This window comes from Acinonyx jubatus, chromosome A1 (genome assembly GCF_027475565.1).
Source record: "Acinonyx jubatus isolate Ajub_Pintada_27869175 chromosome A1, VMU_Ajub_asm_v1.0, whole genome shotgun sequence".
Lineage (NCBI taxonomy): Eukaryota > Metazoa > Chordata > Mammalia > Carnivora > Felidae > Acinonyx > Acinonyx jubatus.
Window position 1 is genome coordinate 131443609 of NC_069380.1, and position 20360 is coordinate 131463968.

Consider the following 20360-nt stretch of genomic DNA (forward strand, 5'->3'; position numbering starts at 1 on the left):
TTTAAGCCTTAGATCTGTCTTAGTTGCCTAATTGAAAAACTGTAACAGCTGTTAAATCTGTACCTTTAATTGTATGTTGCATAGGAGGATATATAGTGTTGAGTTTATATTAGATTTTTAATTTTCCTTGCATTTTGATATAAAAAATATCTTGTAAGCACTTTACTTAAGTAAAGCTATATAAAGTATCATGTTTAATGCAAGGATGTAATTACAAGGCTTCAGGGTAATCTTTTTTAACTCAAAATAACTCACTTTGTCTTCACCTTCCTTTCCCCCATACATAATGAACAATATTGGAATTGGGAAGATTATTCTGAATGCAAAAACTTGGATGAGATAATTTATATATTACCATGTGGTATATGTATTGCTAAAGTGAGCACTGTTACCATGCTGATTTTTGTAGGAAACTGCCCACAGTCACCTTTCTACCCTGTTGTAATTGTTAGATTCTTACCAGGAACCCTTCTGGTAACAAGACACATTACCTTTAAGGAAGAAAAGATACATGATGAATATTGTAAAGAAATACTAGAATCGCAGCCTACTTCTTAATGTAGCATTTAATGCTGGTGGCGTTGACCAGTCTTAACTTAATGAATGTCATTCCTAAAGAAAGTTATAAACAAGTAGTAGCTTTTCATAATACTGTAAAATATAGTGGATTTTGTTTTTGTTTTTTGTTTGTTTTCCTCTAGTTATGTTCATATCAGATAATGAAAGTTTTAATCCTTCATTGTGGGAGGAACAGAGGAAACAGCGTGCTCAAGTGGCATTTGATTGTGATGAAGACAAAGATGAAAGGGAAGCACCTCCCCGGGTGAGTCCTGAAGAGAAAAACCGGATTGTTTTTCCCTCTTCCCTTTTTTAAATGATTTATTATTATTTACTTATATTCTAGAGATAAAGAATTCTGTTTTGAACAATTTTTTCTTTATGAGATTGAGAGTGTGGCAGTGACAAGTAGTGAATAATACATTTCCAAGTTACTCATGAATGTAATTATTTTTACCTTATGTAAACTAGCTGAATCCCAGAAAGTGACATTAGGCTGACTTTGGAAGTACTTGGTTCTTGGCATATAAGATGTACATAATTGTAGGAGGTTTATATATGTCTGGATAAATACCAGAAAACAACTGTTTGAAAGCCTAGCGATGGTATTGGCAATATCCACACCATAAATCTTAAAATGGAATATATTTAAGTCTGCTAAAAAAAAGTTTCAAAACATTAGTTAAATCTGTAACTATAAATTCTTTTACTATTGATAAAACCATGCTTTTATTGTGTCTAAAATGCTTTCAATGGCCTATCCTCTGTTCTTAAAGCTACCCCAGGAGCCAGATAACCAATGTAATTAAGATGCATTGTAGATTAAATTTTGAGGTTGATGTTAAAATATTTATCCATATTTCAAATTTCATTTATTTTATTTCCCTAGGAGGGAAATTTAAAGAGATATCCAACACCATACCCAGATGAGCTTAAGAATATGGTCAAAACTGTTCAAACCATTGTACATAGATTAAAAGATGAAGAGACTTATGAAGATTCTGGAAAAGATTTGAAACCACATGAAGATCAGCAAGTTGTAAATAATGATGTGGGTGTGAAGGTTAGAAAACTCATTTTAAATTTTTTTTTTTTAATTTGTTTTTAGAGATAGAACAGGAGCAGGGGAGAGGGGAAGAAGGAGGGAGAAAGAATCCTCAACAGGCTCCACGCTCAGTACGGAGCTGACATGGGGCTCGATCCCACGACCCCAGGATCATGACCTGACTTGAAACCAAGAGTCTGACCCTCGACCAACTGAGCCACCCAGGCACCCCAGAAAACTCATTTTAAAGAAATTGACTAGGGGCACCTGGGTGGTTCATTCAGTCGAGCGGCCGACTCTTAATTTCAGCTCAGGGTCGTCATCTCAGATCATGGGATTGAACCCCACGTCGGGCTCTACACTGACAACACAGAGCCTACTTGGGATTCTCTTTCTCCCTCTCTCTCTCTGGCTCTCCCCTGCTCTCATTCTCTCTCTCCCTCTCTCTTTTTCTCTTTCAAAATAAGTAAGTAAACTGAGAAAAAAATTAAAAATAAAAGAATTGACTAAAACTTATTTCAAGCACTTTAAAACTTTAATAATTTATATAATGATTCTTTTTGTATACGCTATAATGTTCTCCCAGATTTAGGCTGTTCCCGGCTATTTGAAGTAAGAGCTGGAATAATTAGCAAACTCTCTAATTGCTATTCTTACCACTTCAGTATGGTTATAGGCTTTCCAGATGGGCAGGATAGCATCAACATAACTTTTAAAAAATCTTGTCTGAATAAAAAATAAGATAACGAATATCCTTAAATTTATTGTTATGGAAATACTGTTTTTCCCCTGAGAACATTGACCCACCCTACCCAATTCTAATTTTAAATGTAATTGCTATGACAGACCATGGTACTTTCCTTGGGATGTTTCAGAAACCTAGACAAATCCTTAAGTGTGTGTTCGTTTAATGGGCTTTTCTTTCCCACATTGTATCACAGAAACGAGAGTTTTACCACATCACTAGAGTTGCTATATATTGTACATTCAGCAGAAAACAATCTAACCATCTTGATTTTGACCTTGCTGAGCTAAATGACTCACTCATGAACACCAGCTTTGCAGCCTTTGAGATGAAATGTAGCCTCAGCTAAATTGTAGAGTTTAATGTGGTTCATGAAACTTTGGTGACTCCCTGCTCCCCGAATGCATATTTATCTGTGAGTGCTGCAGATTTCCATCTTTAAAGTTTCCTTGATTTATTCAGAATAGGAAGATGTTAAAATATTTATTTTTTTAATAATCTCTACACCCACTGTGTATCTCACGCCCACAACCCCGAGATCAAGAGTCACACTCTCTTCCTACTTAGCCATCCAGGAGCTCCTACTTTTAAATTCTAATCTGAACTGTAGTAAAAAAATAGATACAAAGCTTTAAGGAGTATGAATTCTTTATCTTTTCTTTTACTTAGACTTCAGAAAGTACCACTCCAGTGAGAATCAAAGCTGATGAAAGAGAAAAGTATATGATAGGAAACTCTCCACAGAAGACCAGTGAATCTGAAGCTGAGGTTAGTCCTGGAAGTCAACCAGTGACTGCAAACACGAAAGCTTCTGAGAACTTGAAGCATATCGTTAATCATGATGATGTTTTTGAGGTATGGCTTTGTGATTATTCTCTGGAACAATTAGTTGTTAACAACTGTAAGAATTTAGTATTTCATTGTTGCTAACTAAAGATAGAAGAAAACTGATACTGAAAACAGAATATGCTAACTCATTTGCCATAAAGAAATCTCATGATGTGTGCTATAGTATCTCTCATTTATCACTTTGAACTTAAAATTTTCTACCTGCATTGCACTCAGATGTTTACTATGTAAATTAGATCGTGGTGGTTCTATTCTAATTCTTTAAATACATAATAGCAGTTGCTTAACAATGAAACTTAACAATGAAAAGGTTACCATTGGTGTATTTAAATTATTTCACTTGTTAAGCATTTATCATTGCTTAATTGTGAAGTATTTTTTTTCTTGAATGTCTGCGATTTTTAAAATTTCAGTATAGTTAGCATACAGTGTTATATTAGCTAAGGGTGTACAATATAAAAAAAAATTTTTTTTAAATAAAAGGGACCCGGGGCACCTGTGTGGCTTAGTCAGTTGAGCGTCCGACTCTTAATTTCGACTCAGGTTATGATCTCACACTTCATGTGATCAGGCCTCACATAGGGCTCTGCGCTGCAGCATAAAGTCTGCTTGGGATTCTCTCTCTCTCCCTCTCTCTCTCTAACCCTCCCCTGCTTGCACTCTCTCTCTCACATGAATATTTTAAAAAGATAAAAGAGGGGCGCCTGGATGGCTCAGTCAGGCGTCAGACTTCGGCTCAAATCATGATCTCACGATTCGTGGGTTCGAGCCCCACATCGGGCTCTGTGCCTGACAGCCTGGAACCTGGAGCCTGCTTTGGATTCTGTGTCTCCCTCTCTCTGTTCCTCCCCTGCGCTCTCTCTCTCTCTCTCTCTCTCTCTCTCAAAAATAAATATTAAAAAAAAATTTTTTTAAGATGAAAGAGACTAATATAAAAAAAATAAAGTGTACAATATGGTGATTCAACACTTCCATACACTATCTGGTGCTCATTATAACAAGTGCTCAACTTAATCCCCATCACCTATTTCACCCATTCCTCCTTTGACCTCCCTTCTGGTAACCATCAGTTTGTTCTCTGTAGTTGAGTCTGATTCTCAATTTGTTTCTTTTTTTGCCTTTGTTCTGTTTCTTAAATTCCATTTATGAATGAAGTCATATGATATTTGTCTTTCTCTGACTTATTTCACTTAAAATTAATACTCTCTAGGTCCATCCATGTTGTTGCAAATAGCAAGATCTCTTTCTTTTTTCTGTCTAATATTCTGTTGTGTGTATATCTACTTCTTTATCCATTCATCTATCTACAGACACTTGGGCTACTTCCATATTTTGGCTATTATAAATAATGCCAAAAAACATAGGGGTGTATATATCTTTTCAAATTAGTGTTCTCATAGTCTTTGGGTAAATACCCAGTAGTGAAATTACTGGATCATATAGTAATTCTATTTTTAATTTTGGGGGGGAACTTCCATATTGTTCTCCACAGTGACTGTATCAGTTTGCATTCCCAGCAGCAGTGCAAGAGGGTTCCTTTTTCTCCCCATCCTCACCAATACTTGTTGTTTCTTGCTTTTGATTTTAGCCATTCTGACAGGTGTGGTGATACTCCATTGTGGTTTTGATTTGCATTTCCCTGGTGAAGAGTGATATTGAGCATCTTTTCATGTGTCTCTTGGCCATCTGTATGACCTCTTTGGAGAAATGTCTTTTAATGTTGTCTGCCCATTTTTTTTAATGTTTTTTTTTTTTTTTTTAATGTTTATTTATCTTTGGGAGAGAGAGAGACAGAGTACAAGTAGGGGATGAACAGAGAGAAAGGGAGACACAGAATCCTAAGCAGGTTCCAGTCTCTCAGTTGTCAGCACAGAGCCCGATGCAGGGCTTGAACTCATGAACCACAAGATCATAACCTGAGCCAAAGTCACACGCTTAACCCACTGAGCCACGCAGGCGCCCCTCTGCCCATTTTTTAATCGGATTATTTGGGGGTTTTTTGGTGTTGAGTTGTGTACATTTTTATATATTTTGGATACTAACCGTTTATCAGATGTTCATTTGCAAATACCTTCTTTCATTCAGTAGGTTGTCTTTTAGTTTTATTATTTGCTTTGCAGAAGCTTTTTATTTTGATGTAGTCCTAATGGTTTATTTTTGCTTTTGTTTCTCTTGCCTCCAGAGACATTATCTAGAAAAATGTTGCTATGGCCAATCTCAGAGAAATTACTGCCTTTGTTCTCTCCTAGAATTTCTCACATTTAGGTCCTTTAATCCATTTTGAGTTTATTTCTGTGTATGGTTTAAGGAAGTGATCCAGTGTCATTGTTTTGCATGTTGAAGTCTACTTTTCCCAACACCATTTGTTCAAGAGACATTCTTTTTCCCATTGGATATTCTTTCTTGCTTTGTTGAGGATTAATTGACTATATGACTGGGTTTATTGCTGGGTTCTTTTCTCTTCCGTTGATCTATGTTTCTGTTTTTGTGCCAATATCATACTGTTTTGATTACTGCAGCTTTGTGGTATATCTTGAATTCTGGGATTATTCTACTTCCAGTTTTGTTCTTCTTTATTTTATTTTGTTTGCTTTGTTTTAAGTAGGTCCCATGACCAGCGTGGGGCTTGAATTACCAACCCTGAGATCAGGAGTCACATGCTCTATCACCTGAGTCAGCCAGGTGCCCCCATTCTTCTTTTTCAAGATTGCTTTGGCTACTTTGGGGTCTTTGAGGGTTCCATACAAATTTTAGGATTATTTGTTCTAGTTCTTTATAAACTGCTATTAGTATTTTGATATTGATTACATTAAATCTATAGACTGCTTTGGGTACCATGGACATTTTAACAATATTTGTCCTTCCAATCCATGAGCATGGAATATCTTTCCATTTGTTTGTGTCATCTTCAATTTCTTTCATCAGTGGTTTGCAGTTTTTAGAGTTAACCTCCTTGGTTAAGTTTATTCTTAGGTATTTTATTATTTTTGGAGCAATTGTAAGTGGGATTATTTTCTTAATTTCTCTTTCTACTTCATTTTTAGTGTATAGAAATGCAACGGATTTCTGTATATTGATTTTATATCCTGTGGCTTTCTGAGTTCATTTATCAGTTGTAGTAGTTTTTTGGTGGCATCTGAGACTTTAAAGAGTCTTCTGGTGGATCAATAAAAGCTGTGACTTTTTTTTTTTTAACAGCTTGATTGAGGTATAACTCACATACTATATAATTCACCCATTTAAATACAGGGTACTATTCAGTGACTATTGGTATACTAGAAGTTGTCCATCCTTCACTACATTACTTGTAGAACATTTGTTACCCCAGAAAGAAATCCAATACTTCTTAGCCATTTCCCCACAACTTCTCTGTACCCCTGAGTCCTAGACATCTTATCTACTTTATCTGCCTCTGTAGATTTGGCTGTTGTTGGCATTTTATATTAATGATGTAATCATATGATAGCTGGTCTTTTGTAACTTTTCTTTAACTTAGTATTTTAGATTATCCATATTATAACATGTATCAATACTGTTTTATTATATTGGTTCATTTTTTTATGTATCAGTTCACTTTTATGTCAGTAATACTCCATTGTAATTGTTAACAGTGGGTATTTTGGTTATTTCCACATTTTGGCAATAGTGCATAAAGCTCTTGTGAATATTTGTGTACAGATTTTTGTGTCAGTGTATAATTTCTTTTTTGTTAGATATATGCCGAAGAGAGGAATTGTTGAATCGTATGGTTACTCTGTGTTTACCCGTGTGAGAAACTGCCAGTTTTTCATAAGCGGCCACATCTTTTGTTTGTTTGCATTCCCCTCATACGCTGGTGGAAGTCATGTAAAACAGTAAAGCTCTAACTTTACAAAATAAAATTCTGGAGGGTTTTTGATTTATAGCTACATTGTCCACTATGTATCCACTAGTTATAAGTGGCTATTTAAATTTAAGTAAATAAAGAACTTTGCTTCTTACTTTTACTAGCCTACATTTTAAGTGGTCAATAGCCACATGTCTAGCTAGTTAGTGTTTACCAAGTTGAACTGCACAGATAGAGCATTTCTGTCATTACAGAAAGTTCTGTTGGAGAATAGTATACAAATAGTGATACTGTGGGTTTATAATAGCCTCTTTATTCCTGAAAACTTAAATGCATTCAAAGCACATCTGTCTTCAGGGTTATCCTTTGAGCTAGTATTTACTACAAGAAAGAAACTTCATGGTTTGTAAATGTATTTTGAATGGATCACATCTTTCAGTACACTTATTATATACATTGAACCTAATATAACAAAGTCTGTGAAAAGGTTATAAGGTTTGTCCCAGTGTACTTAATACTTCATTTAGTACAATTCTGTGTGTGAGGTATTGTGTTTGGAGCTTTGGTAGCAGAATGGATAAATGGGTATATAGAATATAATTAGGGTTAGACAATGCTGAGTGTATAAGAAAAATACTAAGTAATAAAAATATTAAGTGCTACATAAATTTAGAAAAGAGATACTTTCTGGCTAGGAACAACCAAGAATGCTTTAGGGTGAAGGAAGCATTTAACCTATACCTTGGAATAGTTCATCTAACAGAAATAGGAGAACCGAATAATAATGGTAGCATAAGAGTGGTGTTTGAGAAATATAGAAAAGAACATGTTTCATCTAGCTGAGCATATCAGGGTGGTGGAATGAAACAAAATTAGTACAGTAGATTGGGTCCTGATGATGAGGCTCTTGAAAGCCATGCTATGAATTGTTGTATAGTCTTTGAGGAGTCATGAAGGCCTTTTAGCAGAGCATTACTTGTGATAGAGCTATGTATTAGGGTTAGCTGGCAACAGCTACTGAATTCTCCCAAGCTTGAGGGCTTTTTGAATAATAATAGTAGACAATGTGGACTGGAACTTAGTTGTCCAAATGTAAGAGATTTAGTATGGAAATATTCCTGACTGTAAGGAATGGGGGAGAGGGGACAGTCACATAACCATGTTTGAATGGATGATGATGCCATCAACTGAAGTGGGGTGTTAAAAGAACAAACAGGCTTAGAAGGTCTAGTTTGTTTTTGGATATGTGGAATTTGAACACTTAACAGGTATCTTTAGCTTAGAAGAGAAACGAAAACGAGATTATAAATCAAATTATCTACATTACACATAATCATTGAAGAAAATGCAATATCCAAGGGGAAAGAGTAAGAAAGGCAAAAATAAATGCTAACTGCAGGAGGATTCATTGATTTGAGCACAAAAGACAGAAAGGTAGGAGGACATCAAGGAGACTACAGCTCCCAGACACCCAGGTGTAGTATAATTCATGAAGAAGGAAGTCTGCTCAGCAGTTGAAAGTACTGCACATGTCAAAGATTAGGACAGACCATTTGCCCTTCTTTCTTTTGCTCTCTCGTTTTTTGCATTCATTTTATCATTAAGTCCTGTTAGTGCCAAAATTTCTTTCAAATTCTTTATTTCTTTATCAGCTGTCATCACTGCCATTGGCTAAGGACAGATAAAGTTTTTTCATTAGGACTGTTAGGATAGCTAGATCCCTTTCTGCCGGTTTCTCTTCCCATATATTCTTAATACCAGAGTTACCATTTTATTTTTGTATTTTTTAAATGTTTATATATTTTTGAGAGATACAGCATGAGTGGGGGAGGGGCAGAGAGAGGGAGACAGAATCCAACGCAGGCTCCAGGTTCTGAGCTCTGAGCTGTCAGCACAGAGCCCAAACCTTGACACAGGGCTTGAACCCACGAACCGTGGGATCATGACTTGAGCCGAAGTCAGACGCCCAACCGGCTGAGCCACCCAGGTGCCCCCAGAGTTATCATTTTAAAAGATAATCTCATGTTGCGAGTTCCTGGCTTGGCAACGTCCAATAATGACCAACACATAATTTCCTAATCAGTCCAACCTAACTTTTCTGTCTCCTGCCAGTTATCTGAGCTCCAACTACATGGAGTTGACATGCTTTACATACCTTCTCTTATTTCCATGCTTTCCTCTGTTCAGAATGTCATTCCTGTCTTACCTCACCCTTCACTTCTCTTACTTCCACTTTTACTTTGACTATTCTAATTAGAAGTCTCTTTCCATTGTAGTACATTCTAGAAATGAGATTTGGCAAACTATGTATGGCCTGTGGCCTATATCTGGCCCACTGCCTGTCTTTTATATGGCTTGCAAGCTAAGAACAGCTTTTATGTTATTAAAGGGTTGAATAAAAATCAAAAGAATATTTCACAACATGTGAAAAATTAGGTGAAATTCAGTTTTTCTGGCACATAGCCACAGTCATTTGTTTATATGTTGTCTGTGGCAAAGTTGTGCTACAGTGACAGAGTTGGGTAGTTGAAGAGACCTTTAGGGCCCTTGAAGTGTAACATATTTATGATCTGGCATTTTTACTGAAATAGTTTGCTGACCCTGGTCCATGTCTTTATTATGTCACTTGTGAGTACCTAAAAGTCTTAGTACCTTTAACAGAACAGTTTTTAAGAATTTTTATTTATTTTCATCCTTAACTATGAATAATTTAACGTGCAAAAGATTTGTTTTTATATAGAGAGTATGCACATTGTTAAAATTTTTGTATAAATGTTTGTTCACTACCAGCCCCTCCTCCCTCCCCTGCACCCCCTTTCACTTAGTAGCACTCAGTGGCAGATAATCTGGGATAGTTGCCAAATATTAGAGAAAAATTCATGGAGATTAATAAAAAATTCTGTCTTCAAATTGGGAAAAAATTGCCATGAATTCATTTTAATAGAAGAATACCTCAGTCCTTCTGATTCCTTGGAACCTGATAATTTTAGAATAAATTTGAGAAATTCGGAAGGGACTTTTTTTGGAGCACCTTCGCTAAACAAGTTTTTCTAAGACAGGGATTATGTTTTATTCATTTTTGTATTTGTAGCACTTGACATAGTAACAGCACATAGTAATCATTAATACACTTGAATTAAGGCCTACCACGGAATTTTATCCCATAGCCATTCGACATATTGTTAATAATTACCATAGTTTTATTGCCATATCTTGAAAAATTTAAATCATATACTAGTTTTAGTCAATATTACCATAAAAAAGTTTCATCCATGTTCTAAATACTCTTTTCTCTTTGAAGTTCTTATAAGTTAATATGTATTCATTTAAAGAAACCAAAATTTATTTAAATATTTTATTTCTTTTTTCTTTACATTAGGAATCTGAAGAACTTTCTTCTGATGAAGAGATGAAAATGGCAGAGATGCGACCACCATTAATTGAAAGCTCTATTAACCAGCCAAAAGTTGTAGCTCTTAGTAATAACAAAAAAGGTTAGATATTGAAAGCACTAGGAATAGAAATGGGCTGGATTTATCAAATTTATAAATTTTTTTGAAATAAATTTCACTAAATATCATTATGTTACTTAAAACACTTTGTAGAAACAATTTTTAAAACATGCTTTTTTAAAAGTTCTGTTCCTAATCTTCCTAGTTTTTAAAGAAGAATATTGTTAGATTTTTTTTCTCTTCCCTCATACAAGTTTACTTATAAGATCATGGGCTTCACAGGCACACAAAACTGGATTATGATTCCATTTCTGCCACTTACTTACCATGTAATCCTTGAGCTACTTAATTCTATCCATATGAAGTTACCTGACTTGACATACGCTGAGGCTAATGAAGGACTTTATGAGTATCAGATGTACTAGATTATTCATTGTACTCAGATCTAGCACTGTATCTGATGTAGAATAGCTGCTTATTGTTATTTTTCTGTCCTAGAACTCTTTTTTAAACCATTCCCACACCCTAGTCATTTTTCACGTAACATAGAATCTCAGGCCCTTCTTAGAAATGAAAGGGAATTTTGAAGGGTATCTATCCTTTCCTTTCATCCTTGTCTCACTCCTCCCCATAAGTGCCTGAACTGGTCTGTAGTATCTCTACCAAATATTTATCCAGCCTTTTCCTTTATGGCATTAATGAAACTTACTATCCAGCTGGCCCTTAGATAGTTTAGGTTTCATGATACTAGTGGTAGTGATATTTGAGTACTTACTAGTTGCTGCTTATTACTATGCTAAATATTTTACATATTACTTTCTAACTGTCACAATGAGGTAGAAGAAGAGGAATATGTCTAGGAAAGAACTTACCTGCCATCTTGTTTAACGATATTTTAAAAATTAAAAACCCAGCACCCAAATACCTTAAAATTGAAGATCCTGAGCCCTATGTACTATTACTGCCAAGTGTAAACACAAATTCAGACTAATTGAACTGTGTTCCTTTTGGAACAAAAAAAATATTTTTAATTCATACAATCTCCTATTTCTGTGTCTATATATACAGTTTCTATGATTTGGGTAGAATTGCATTAGTTAAAAACAGCCTTTAGGGTTGTAAAAATACTGTTATTATCTTATTTTGTTTTGTTTTTAAGTAAGCTCTGTGCCCAACTTGGAGCTTGAAGTCCTGACGCTGAGTTCCACAGTCGTGTCCTCCACCAACTGAGCCAGCCAAGTGCCCAAGTTATTATCTTTTCATTATTACTTAAAAAAAAAATAATACTTTTTAATGTACCTGTCTATAATGGAGTATAAATATTGTCTATTTCTGTTTATATTAAAAAAAAGCCATTTCATATATTGATAGTTTATTTTTCATATGCAGTTCTTTGAAATGGCTTAAAAACAGGAAAAGAGAGCTGACCTTGTGAAAACTCCTTGATTGGTAATTTTTTTTAATTGACGGTATTGCTCATTTTTGTTTTCAGGATAGATCAAAACGGTTGCATACATGTATGAAATAATTTCTTCCCCTGATAAATTTACCTAAGCTGTGAACTATACTATTTATTCTTTATTATTATGACTTTTTAAAGTAATGAATGTGGGGGCACCTGGCTGGCTTAGTCAATAGGGCATGCAACTCTTGATCTCTGGGTTGTGAGTTCAAGCCTCACATTGGGCATAGAGCCTACTTTCAAAAGACAATTGTAACTGAGTGGAAAAGCCATAGTCACTAAAATTAATTGATGTCCTTAGAAAAACATTGTGTAATATCATCTTGCCAGTAGTAAAAACTAAATCAAATTCTCAGTAACCTTAACATATGTTATATTTGTCAAAAACTAATGGTATTACGAGTTTTAAATTCTTTAATGTTTGTGTGTATTAGGACTGAATTTTCAAAAGTGGCTTTGGTTGTTTTTTTATCCATATAATTTTTTATATATTTGAACCAGTACAATATAAATGCCATTTGTCTTCACTTCAAAGTATTAAACACAAATTCTTAGTGACTTTATCAACGGCTTAAGTTTTTTTGTTTCAGATGATACAAAGGATACAGATTCTTTATCAGATGAAGTTACACACAATAGCAATCAGAATAACAGCAACTGTTCTTCTCCATCTCGGATGTCTGATTCAGTTTCTGTTAATACTGATAGTAGTCAAGATACCTCACTCTGCTCTCCAATGAAACAAACCCATATTGGTGGTATTAATTCCAAAATCAGGTTTGTGACATCTTAACAGAATAATTTTTTTGTACAATAGAGATAATAAGGCAAATCAATATATGGACTAAAACCAAAGATTTCACAAATTAATATTATAGAAGTAGATCAGGTAGTGTATGGTTTCTTCCCCATTTTATTACTAATTACTTAACTTTTCTACATTTCCATTTTAAATTAGTTTTTTAAATGGGGAAGAAGAAGGGACCAGTCTGGCTCAGTCTGAACAGTTTGTGACTCTTGATCACTGGGTTCTGGGTTCAAGCCTCACATGGGTGTAGGGATTACTAAAAAAAATAAACTTTTAAAAATATAAATGGGGGGGGCGCCTGGGTGGCGCAGTTGGTTAAGCATCCGACTTCAGCCAGGTCACGATCTCGCGGTCCGTGAGTTCGAGCCCCATGTCGGGCTCTGGGCTGATGGCTCAGAGCCTGGAGCCTGTTTCCGATTCTGTGTCTCCCTCTCTCTCTCTGCCCCTCCCCCGTTCATGCTCTGTCTCTCTCTGTCCCAAAAATAAATAAATGTTGAAAAAAAAATTATAAAAATATAAATGGGGAAGAAAAGATTTAAATATCCTAATTCTCCTCATTAAAAAGTTGAACACTTTTATGATACTTTTAGGTATTACAACATAAATAGCTTGTTTGGAGTAATTCAAGTTGAAATAGGTATTTTTTAGATACTATTTTTTGGGGAGTGTCATTAAAGAGCATTCAGTACTTTTAATTACTTCTGTATCTTTGACTTAGACTTAAATTTGTAGGTCAGACTCTGAAACAAGACTTAATTCCTACAGGCTGAAATTAGCTGAAGTTTAAAACATCTATTATTTGAGCTCTCAATATATTTGGCTATCAAAATAAGATTCATGTTATAATATATCAGCTAGGTGCTTATTAGAAAGATTTGGGTTTCTACTGAACCCACAGCTAATTGTGTAGAGACTGTTGACTATTTTTTAGAGGCAAATGATTCTTAAATTCCAGGCATCTTAAGTCAAATTTTGTATTTATTGATTTTAATTGTTGTAAAAGGAAAATGAATTTTATGTCTCAAAATGAGTTTAGCCGTTATGTAGTTGTAATTATGATTATATGTTTTCTGAATTTGAGACTAAAACCTATTGGTAAAATAATAATTTTTATAACCTCTTAGATGTTAAAATAATGAGTAATTTCTTGAATAATAAAATGTTACTGATATTTTGTTGGGAATTACTTGAGTATTTTATAAATCATGTTTTTTATGTAATGAAATAAAGGCTAAGAAAGGGATATATCCACAACTTTCTTTGTTGTATTTCTAATAATATAGTCTATTACCCAATGGGAAGATGAATACTAAGGAATACTTGTTGAAACATAACTTGAATATTTATACAAAATGACACAAATATGTTTTCATATTTGTGTGAAATAGATTTTTTTATTTCTACCAAGTAGAAATAAAATGTTTTCTGTAATTTTGGAAGAGCACATTTATAAATATTTGCCAAATAAAATGAAGTCATTTAGACATCATTAGATTTAGTTTTGCTTTTGATCTTCAAATTATTTTTTCAATGTTGCATTTTTAATTTTATTTTTTTAAATCAACATACAGTAAAATTGAATTTTTGTTGAGTTCTACAAGTTTTGTTTTTAGTATTGTTGATTGTCTTTACATTTTGTAGATCTTTGAGTAATTGTTTATTTCTTACCTTTTTATAATGTATTTATGTATTTGAATCTAATAATTACTTAGTTAATGATTAACTATAGTTAATAATTATTAGTAATTATTATTAACTAGTTAATGTAAGGTTTCACAATTATTTGTAAAAATGTTTTGTGCTCTTCACTCAACACTTGAAGTCATTGGCTTTCTATGTATCTACCTATCTTTCAAGCATTTCACGTTTTAGCATTCGTGAAAACGTGCATAAGTCCATTTTTCTTCACCATTTAGCCTTATTAATCTATATCGTGGCAAAGTGATTGGTATTATTGATTGTGAATTTTAATTAATGTTTTACTTGTCTCCATTTAATGTAAATCTACATTACTTTATTATTCGATAATATTTTAAAATAACATACTTGCTAATAAATGACTTTCGTCTTTGACTCTCATCAGCTCTTTTAACTTTGTGTAGCTACACATTAGTTATTAATGTTTTTGTTACTAAGAAACTTGGCTTTATGATGTTTATGATAACATTATCTTTGTTTTAGGCAAGAAGATGAAAATTTTAACAGCCTTTTACAAAATGGAGATATTTTAAATCATTCAACAGAAGAAAACTACCAGGTTCATGAAAAAAAAGATTTTAACTTACCTGAATATGATTTGAATATTGAAGAGCGATTAGTTCTTATTGAGAAAGGTGTTGACTCAACAGCCACATCTGATGAATCTCACAAATTAGACCATATCAATATGAATCTTAATAAACTTGTAACTAATGATACATTTCAACCAGAAATAGTGGAAAGATCCAAGACACAAGATATAGTGCTTGGAACGGACTTTTTAAGCATTAATGCTAAAGGAGAAGCTGAGCACTTGGAAAATGGAAATAAGTATCCTAATCTGGAATGTGTAAATAAGACAAATGGACATCCTGAGGACACTCCACAGTCCCCTAGGAGGACTGAACCACATGACACTGATTCGTCTGTTGATATGGGTATTTCCAAAAGCACTGAAGATCTCTCCCCTCAGAGAAGTGGGCCAATTGGATCTGTTGTGAAATCTCATAGTATAACTAATATGGAGACTGGAGGACTAAAAATCTATGACATTGTTAGTGATAATGGACCACAGCAGCCAAGTACAACAGTTAAAGTAACATCTACTGTTGATGGAAAAAATATTGTCAGGAGCAAGTCTGCTACACTTTTGTATGATCAACCGTTGCAAGTATTTACTGGTTCTTCTTCATCTTCTGATTTAATATCAGGTACAAAGGCAATTTTCAAGTTTGACTCAAATCATAATCCTGAAGAGCCAAATATAATAAGAGGCTCCACAATAAGTGGCCCACAATCTACACCTCAAATATATGGTCCTCCACAATATAATATTCAATACAGTAGCAGTGCTGCTGTCAAGGACACTATGTGGCACAGCAAACAAAATCCCCAGATAGATCATGTCAGTTTTCCTCCTCAGCGCCTTCCTAGATCAGAGAGCACAGAAAATCACGGTTACGCTAAACATTCTGCCAATATGAATTTCTCTAACCATAACAACGTTCGAGCTAGTACTGGATACCATTTACATCAGAGAATGGGCCCAGGAAGACATGGGGAAGTGTGGGCCATCTCACCAAATGAACGACTCATTCCTGGAGCAACTCGAACTACGATTCAGCGACAAAGTAGTGTGTCCTCTACAGCTTCTGTAAATCTTGGTGAGTCAGGTCCCACAAGGCGGGCCCAAATTCCAGAAGGAGATTATTTGTCGTACAGAGAGTTACATTCAGTGGGAAGAACTCCAGTGATGTCAGGATCACAGAGACCTCTTTCTGCACGAACATACAGCATCGATGGTCCAAATGCATCAAGGCCTCAGAGTGCTCGACCCTCCATTAGTGAAATACCAGAGAGAACTATGTCAGTTAGTGATTTTAATTATTCACGGACTAGTCCTTCAAAAAGACCAAATGCAAGAGTTGGTTCTGAGCATTCTTTATTAGATCCTCCAGGAAAAAGTAAAGTTCCTCATGACTGGCGAGAGCAAGTACTACGACACATTGAGGCCAAAAAATTAGAAAAGGTAATTAAATATGAATTTTTCATTTTCCTCTCTATGAATTTATTTTTCTTAAAAATATTTGGTATTCTTTGTTTTTTAAACAAGGTGATACAAGATGCTCTGAATTACTGAATACATACTTAACATTTGAGGAGTTTTTTCTTAGTGTTTACAATAGAGTCTAAGTTTAGACTTAGACTCAAAAACAACTGAGATGGTAGTGTATGCTTCTTTTCTGCCTCTTATTCCCCAGTGTTTTCTAATGATCTTAAATTCATTGCCTGTGTTTATGTGTTTATCTCTTTTAGATTCTGCCACACATACTGTAAATAATACATGTGTATACATGTGTACCTCCTTTTAGCAGTTTTTGACCTCCTGCTCTCGTCTATTAATTATTGTTGGTTATGTAAATATGTGTATAAAAATATAACTATATATTTAGAAAAATAACAAGAAATATAAATATTTCATCTAAGATTTTTTTTTCCCAGAGAATGTTAAAAGACTAACACTGTCACTGACATAGATGGCTTCTGGCACAGCATTTATTCTTGACTTTTTTGAACTGCATTTCTGACTTCTCTGACCTCAAGTGTCTGTCGCTCTAATGAAGTTTAGAAATGATTGGTAAAACAACTTGGGCTTCTCCTCAGTTTAACTTCACATGTAGGTGTCATTTTTTTGAAAGGAGTTAAAATTTTTTTAAATTATATAAAACTGATAAATTAGTGTCACAGTTCTTTGGCTTTGGCTCAAGTGTATGGGGCACATTTTTAAAGATTTAATTTCATATCTCTCAATAGTTTTTACCCAAGAATTTTCTTATATCTGCTTATTAAATATGTTTTTTAAAACAGCTAAATGTATACAACCTCAATTAGTCATTTAAAAAAAATTCCCTAGGTCTAATTTTTTTAGAAGTAAACCCGTAAAATATGATTAGTACCATATATCAATTCACATTAAACTTCTGCCTGTAATTATTAGCTCTTTTCAGTGCTGTCTTCCCAACTTTAAATAGCTGTGCATCTAATGGTCTTAGGCAACCTCATTCTCTTCCATTTTGTTTCAGTATAACTGTATAAATTGTTGGTTCTTTGGACTTGTGTGCCTTTTCTAAGGAATTTGGAAATTTCTTAAGCAGAGGAATACCACAGCTGTTTTATAAGTAAACTTCTGGAGATAATATGGAATTGGAAGGAGGGAGGGCTATAGTTTTTTGTTGTTGTTTTGTTTTGTTTTTTTGAGAAGGAAGAGGCTACAGTTAAGTTGATTGAGCTAGGAGGCTATCTAGTGGTCCAGAAAATAAATGAGAAATGTTTCGAAGGAACTGAGGCAAAGGCAAGAATTCAAGACACCGTTTTGAAACACACTTTATAATATCTGACTCGTGATTGGAATATTCCTCTAATAATAAGTCTTTGAGGAAAAGGGATTAAGCTTGAGTGGTGCCTTGAATGACTGGTTGTTGGGATTGCCAGAATAGAGAAGGAATAACAGATTTGGATAAAGAGATGAGTCTGGTTATCATTATATTCTATAGAGTTGACATGTCAGGAGCTATTCTCCCATTACTGTCTGACGGAGATATACCTAGACTTTAGTCATCAGGAAGCAGGTAGCAGCTACCCCATTGTTCATTGTACCTCTCTGCTTTTGATATTTAGAAATTTGCTGTACAATTACTTGAGGAGTACATGCCAGTAGTTTCCCACTTGTGCCCACTGGTAATTTAGAAGTGAAAATTAGTCCAAGGAAACTAAGAAAAGCCTTGTGAGGACACAGAGCAACATGATTTAGACCAAACACTTGAAAGCTTTGGTTGAAAATGGTGGAGGGTGATGGAAAATCTCTTTTGCTCCTCTGCAATTCCTCTTCCTCCCCCAAATAGAATTCTGATGGCAGGTAGACATTTGAAAAATTTCCCCAGGGAATTTCACAATGCCCAACCCTCCCTTTAGAGGTAAGTCCCCAAATCATAAGTTGCTACTTTGCCCAGCTTAGTTGTTTAGCATTAATACAATAATTAGATATGTTAAAGCTTACTTGGTTTTTAAACCTTGTTATAGTAACTTTCCTTCCTGTCCCTGCAACAAAACTGTACCTGGAACCCAAACATGTGATTATATCTCACCTCATTCTTCTCAAGACTTGTTTAATTAAACTAATGATTCTTATAAGAAGCACTCAACCAGAATATGATTAATGTAACATGAAAATCGCCACATTCATTTGCTTTTATACAGCTATTAGCCTGTAATGAACATCAGTGTCCAGGACATATTCCTTAACTGAGCTCTGCACAATGTGTTGTGTTGTAACAGGATGCAGTTTTATATGGACGTCTTTGTACAACCCTGAATTACAAACCAGATGTGTTCTGAGCTTCAGCCTTCTTAGTCAGTGAAATATTTACAAAAACCTTACATATGTTCAAAGACAACAGAAAAAGCTTTGATTCCTGGATTTACATATAATTAAAAAGGGTCATTTGGGCCATTCAAGTTAAGAACATATTAAAATTGTGTGTAACACATGAGTATGTGTTGTTTATGTTGGGGCGGGGGGGTTAGTGTGTGTAATTTCTTTATTTTTACATTCTAATCAGATGTTTATGGAACCTCTGAATTGCCACTGCCAAATCCTTATTGTTTGTGAAATGGTCTGGGAAAGTATAGTTGTGGCCTCTTAAGTTTAGCTTTTTCTTTACTCATTACTTTGGAATCCACAAAATAACTAAAAGAGTGCATTGTAATTTTATAGATCTCTTTCATTCTGGTAGGCCATATTAATGTTTCTTGATATTAGAGATCAACTTCATAATCGGGAGAAGGTATATAGGTTCTCTGAGAGTAATATAGAAATGCTTGTAAGCTTACAAGCTTGTAATGACAACATACACATATAATGCTTACAAGCATTTCTATACTTCTTGATAAGCAAGCCGTGCTGAAAGTGTGGTTACTCTCAATTTAACCATAAGACCATCCAATATTCAGGGACATAAGTAAAAGCATCCACATGAAAAAACAGCATTTAACAGCTCTAGGAGTAAACAAGCAGGAACAATGAAAATCAGGCATTGTGTTTATTGAGGTACATTTTTTAGGCAGCTCTGGGATTAGTGATTGGGCATTCATGTAAACTCAGTCTGCATGAAGATTCCATCAGTGATTCTTCAAGTTTAAGCAGCAAATGCCACTGCTAACTCCTAAAATCTTAAGTATCTATTTATTTGAATGGGAAATTTTTTTTACAAGTACATTTTCTAGGGGTTTTTTCTTCTGGTAATTTGAGAGCAGGGAGAGCCTTGTAAATGCTATATACTAAAACTTTGTGTTATATACTAAAACTATGTTAACCTTTTTTCTAATGTAAGACATGTTTCTAAATGTAGAAGGTAATTTTTTTTTTAGAGATGGTAATGGCCAAAGAAAGAAAGAAAGAAATTGCAATGGCCAAAAGCCAAGTGTTTTTTGCCGATAATATTTTGTGCTATGTACGTATGTTTAAACTGAAGCTGAGAAATCAGCTTGTATTCCTTATAGAACTACACATATATACATACATTTAAGTTTGACATCAATTCCTGTTTTCTGATAAACTTCCAATAAGATGTATTAGGAGTAAAGGAAATAATTGCATTGTAAAAGACACTATATGTTTGTACTTTCTTTAGTGTTTAAACATGTGAATGGTTGGATTTACATGTACTTTATGTGTATATGTGTATGTTGTCATGTAAATAATATGGTATATAGTGCCAATTTCTTGCAGTGGCACTGAAAATTCAGTGCATGATATTCCTGTGTGGTATTGGGGTTACTTATAAATACGTCTATGTACATAACATGTCTTGTGAATTTTGCATGCTACACTAATCTCTGTTAAATCTATCCCCTCTTT

The 20360-nt window shown here is 34.4% G+C and overlaps 1 protein-coding gene across 11 annotated transcripts in view; it reads left to right on the top strand.

Moving 5' to 3' along the window:
* Positions 1-20360, top strand: part of ERBIN (erbb2 interacting protein) — a 127732-nt gene that overhangs the window by 96392 nt on the left and 10980 nt on the right. For all 11 annotated transcript variants that reach the window (XM_053223418.1, XM_027040879.2, XM_027040888.2 and 8 more), the window contains 6 exons: positions 702-823; positions 1448-1621; positions 3018-3203; positions 10403-10517; positions 12528-12714; positions 14927-16472. In XM_053223418.1, the coding sequence (XP_053079393.1) occupies positions 702-823; positions 1448-1621; positions 3018-3203; positions 10403-10517; positions 12528-12714; positions 14927-16472 (2330 nt within the window). The remainder of the gene's footprint in view (positions 1-701; positions 824-1447; positions 1622-3017; positions 3204-10402; positions 10518-12527; positions 12715-14926; positions 16473-20360) is intronic.